Source organism: Primulina huaijiensis, chromosome 2 (genome assembly GCF_012295235.1).
Source record: "Primulina huaijiensis isolate GDHJ02 chromosome 2, ASM1229523v2, whole genome shotgun sequence".
Lineage (NCBI taxonomy): Eukaryota > Viridiplantae > Streptophyta > Magnoliopsida > Lamiales > Gesneriaceae > Primulina > Primulina huaijiensis.
In genome coordinates, this window is record NC_133307.1 from 16,412,815 (window position 1) to 16,416,908 (window position 4,094).

At 34.1% G+C, this 4,094-nt stretch overlaps 1 protein-coding gene across 1 annotated transcript; it reads right to left on the reverse strand.

Annotated features, from left to right (window-relative positions):
• Nucleotides 1-517: 517 nt before the first annotated feature.
• On the reverse strand, nucleotides 518-2,305 carry LOC140967301 (uncharacterized). Its single transcript, XM_073427754.1, has 2 exons — nucleotides 2,018-2,305; nucleotides 518-1,125 (listed from the first exon to the last, which is right to left on the reverse strand). The coding sequence occupies exons 1-2, from the start codon at nucleotides 2,174-2,176 to the stop codon at nucleotides 760-762; spliced, it is 525 nt and encodes a 174-aa protein (XP_073283855.1). The 5' UTR covers nucleotides 2,177-2,305; the 3' UTR covers nucleotides 518-759.
• Between the last annotated feature and the right edge of the window lie 1,789 nt (nucleotides 2,306-4,094).

Sequence of the window (4,094 nt, forward strand, 5' to 3'; positions counted from 1 at the left end):
TCATCCCGTTGAAATGCAGCAGGGGAGGTATAAGTAACTGTTTTTAGTAGTAGAAATGAGTATGGAATGGAAAAGTGGTTTTCCACCTTGGAATTTTGTAGCCTTAGTCGCATCTCTGTGAATTGGCGCCACTGATTGAATGGAATGGCATACAAAATGCAGCTTGCGATGATGGCCAGTGTCATGCATACCAATCTTTGAGAGGGAAATGTATCCAATCTACACTAGTGAATGTGTATCACGCGTTTCCTCCTCTTGTTTTTTCTTTCTTGAGTTGATGGCTGATTGGCCTTAGTGTATATTGCTACAGAGCATACAGTGAAGCACTCGTTAGTTTGAGGGAAAAATATGTTACTATTGTAGTAATGTTAACCTTAATTTCTTCTGTATATTCTACACCAGATCCGAACTCTGTCCAAGTAAGTTAACATTTTCGGTCAAACGGCATTTTATGTTTAATCTTTGGAAAACCTATATTTTGTGCCTCACGTTGCACACTTCTAATTAAACCACCAACTGCAATAATCTTGTGCTTTCACTATAAGAAAAATACAAATACAACGACCCAATGGAACATTTTCAGATTCACAATTATACCTAATTTCACTGGTTTCCTGCGTCCGAGTGAAGTATTTCGCCTATCATGCTTCTCGAGGTCATCAAACGTTACGCTGCACCAATTGAATGCCGCCTACATTTCACACAAATGTCTCTCCACGTACAGTGAAATGTAGATCCAACACCAAGTTCTTAGCAAACTTAGATTTTGCAACACCAGAATGCAAAATGTTCCTCTCTACGATGACTACTCACAAGACCACCACACTGCAAACAGACAAAGCTGCTTCCATCTGAGGATGCATCAAGCACAATTGGAGTTCGTCCAGTCTCAGCGAGAATTGATGTTCCTCGAGCAACTGGTTCAATCGAGTGGCCATTCATGTTGTGAAATGAGGTTCCATGTGGGGAAGGGATGGCCTCCGCAATAGCACATTCGGCAAACAGTGATGCCAACTCTGCTAAAGCAGCACTAGCTTGAGCTTTGTTTATGTACAGCTCTCGAGCTCGATTAAGAGCTTGAGATACAGCTTCATCCCCACCTTGTATTTTCATTGCCATCACCACCTTTAACCAAACAAATAATTTGAGTAAAGAAAGCAGTGCCCTTAAAAATTGGCAACCATTAACTGATTAAAAACTTGTCCGACATCCAATTTCATTATCGCAATCGTACATTACCTGTACATTTTATTCTTAAATTAAAAAGATATCAATTCAAATGTACATGTAATTCCATTCAGTCACAAAGGTATTTATGAAAGAAAAGTCTTTTGTGAAACGATCTCACGGATCTATTTCCGTGAGACTAAGGTTATTCTAATCCATATTTAAATTGAAGAGTGATTCTTCTGACATAAAAAATAATACTTTTTGATGAATCGAGTAGAATTGGAGATCCGTCGTACAAAATAAACACGTGAAACCGGCTTACTGGTGTTTTTGTGTTCACGAAAAGAGGCTTTTCAAGAAGATGAGAAAAATCACAATGCCAAATTATATATCTGCTCATTATTACATGAGGAATCATCATCGCAACACAAGTATTGCACCACTCTAATCCACTTTTCTGTTTTACCATCCAAGTTTTATTCCACTCAAACCTGGGAGACTCCTATCCAAATGTTTCCATTTGTCGCAATGTTTTACAGTTATATACATTTACATAGCAACCAGAAATTCTTATCTAGTATTAGTTTGATCTAAAAATCTTTCATTTCGGAACTCTTAAAACGTCAGCTAGCAATTGCTCTAATCCAAGAATCCCAAAATTGGACACAAAATAATTCGTATGATCCATCACGAGAAATACCAACAAATAAGGCATCGCGCAAATGAACACTTCATACTTGATCCACCAAGATGCAACCAAAAAAAAGGTAAGAAATAACCTTCTCGCCTTTAAAAGTTAATCAGAACACTAGTATTAATAAAAATTCAAGTAGGTCAGAGAATTTACAGCTTGCAGAGCTTGGGAGGGCTTGTCTTGATCGACGAGCTGGCGAGCCATCGACAACAGATTCCTGACGACGTCGTCGAGGCCAGAATTGGAAGCTACACCCTGCGGCGGAGCCGCTGAGGCCTCCGCCTCCATCATATCGGCGTCCATACACTTCATGGCATTACTGTTTTTTCTGATATTTCACTTTCATCCCCAAAGCTTCCGCCTTCTTGGATATTTTATGCAGTTTCTGTAATCTCTCTCTAGCAATTTCTGGTTTGTTCTCGATTCCACGAGAGATGGAGAGAAATCCTGTAAATTTTGGGCCCAATTTTATGGGCTTAAATCGCCAAGGCTCAATTTGAATGTCAATGTGACAAAGGTTAGTTACCAAAAAAAACTTCAATATTTTAAAAATAAAAAAAATTATTGAATGTTGAAAAATAAGAGTTGAAATATTTGAATGTTGAAAATAATTCGTAAATATTAAAAATTAGTGTGTAATAATGTATTTATTTTTGGATTATTTCCAAAGAAATTCTATAAATAGGTCTCTCAATTTGTGAAGAAAATCACAATTCAGTATAGAGAAAATTTTATAAAGTGTGTAGTTTGATATATTTTGTAAGTTTGAGATTTTTAATTTTTACCGTAAATTTTTATTTTTAACACGTTATCAACACGATACTCGAAGGTTCGGTTCTCCATATTTTTCCAAGCTCCAAAACACAAGAAAAATGTAACAATATTAAAAAATAAGAGTATTTACTTTACTGTTTATTTATTTTTATTATATATATTTAATGTATAATATCGTGTTATTATATAAAAAGAGTCTATGACACCTCATTATAAAAATGTGATGTGATTACACTGCTTATATAATTTTATTGTGTTACTGTTTAATTATTGTATATATATATTTGAATAATATCATGTTATTATATAAAAAAAATATATGACACCTCATTATAATAACGTGATGTGATTATTTCACTATTTATATATTTTTATTGTGTTATATAATAATTATACATATATTTGTATAATGTCACAATATTACAAAAAAGGAGTCCCTCACACTTCATTATAATATTGTGATGTGATATACATAAATATTTAAACATGATTAACATTATATACATCATATTATTACCATAAAATTTACATATCCATAAATTTATTATTTTAAGATTTTGTAACGGTCATAAACGTCTAGTTTTTACCCTATAAATATGATTTTATAAACACATTCAATCTGTAAGGTATGTGAATTTAATTCACGTAGCTTAAATGCATGCAATCTAGGGTTTTAATTAAATGGTGTGTTTATTGATTTTATGCATTTAATGCATAATTATTGCATAATAGGATTTATTTCTTGATATTTTAAAAGTTCATGCACTAGGATTTTTAAGTTGCATTTCACGCTCGAACGAGGAACGGAGACCGGAGAATTATCGAGAAAATTATTTTAATTACATAATTAATTTTTATTAATTATTATAAGATGTTTTAAGTGTATTTTTCTAGAAATGGTCTTTTTTGGTATTTTTACCCGCCAGAGCGTATTTTTAATCGGTACGTAAATTTTATCGAAACGGGGGGACTTTTTGAGGGCTCAGGCAATATTTTCAAGAACGTATATTAACGATATATTTTTCGAGAGTGTGTTTGGGGCTTATTCGATTTGTTTTATTTCCTAATGGACTTAAACCATTTTAACTCCTTTATAATCCAAGTTAGGTCCCCTTAAACGCAATATTTATCATTTAAATAATATATTAACCCATCCCTAAACCTTATTTCCATTCACCAGCCACCCACACCGCTCCACTCAGCATTTTCTCTCGGCTTTCAGCAGCCAACCCCAAGATTTGATCGGCCAAACATTTTTCTTGTAAGAAAACTTCTTCCGGTGCCTCCCCGACATGCAAATCTCCTCGTTTTCGTTCATAAAACATCAAGGCACGCCACGTACTTTTATTTATGCATCATATACGCTATATACATGTTGTTATGTGTTTATTTTTATGTGAAATTCTCGATCCAGCTATAGACATGGAGATTTTTCGGTTTTGCTTCAAGCTCTTGC

What these genes read in the sequence shown, in the direction of transcription:
- LOC140967301 (XM_073427754.1), bottom strand. Translation starts at nt 2,176, where the DNA reads ATGAAGTGTATGGACGCCGATATGATGGAGGCGGAGGCCTCAGCGGCT. An exon ending in CCTCCCAAGCTCTGCAAGCT is followed by an intron (nt 1,126 to 2,017) that starts GTAAATTCTCTG and finishes GTTTGGTTAAAG; the next exon opens with GTGGTGATGGCAATGAAAAT.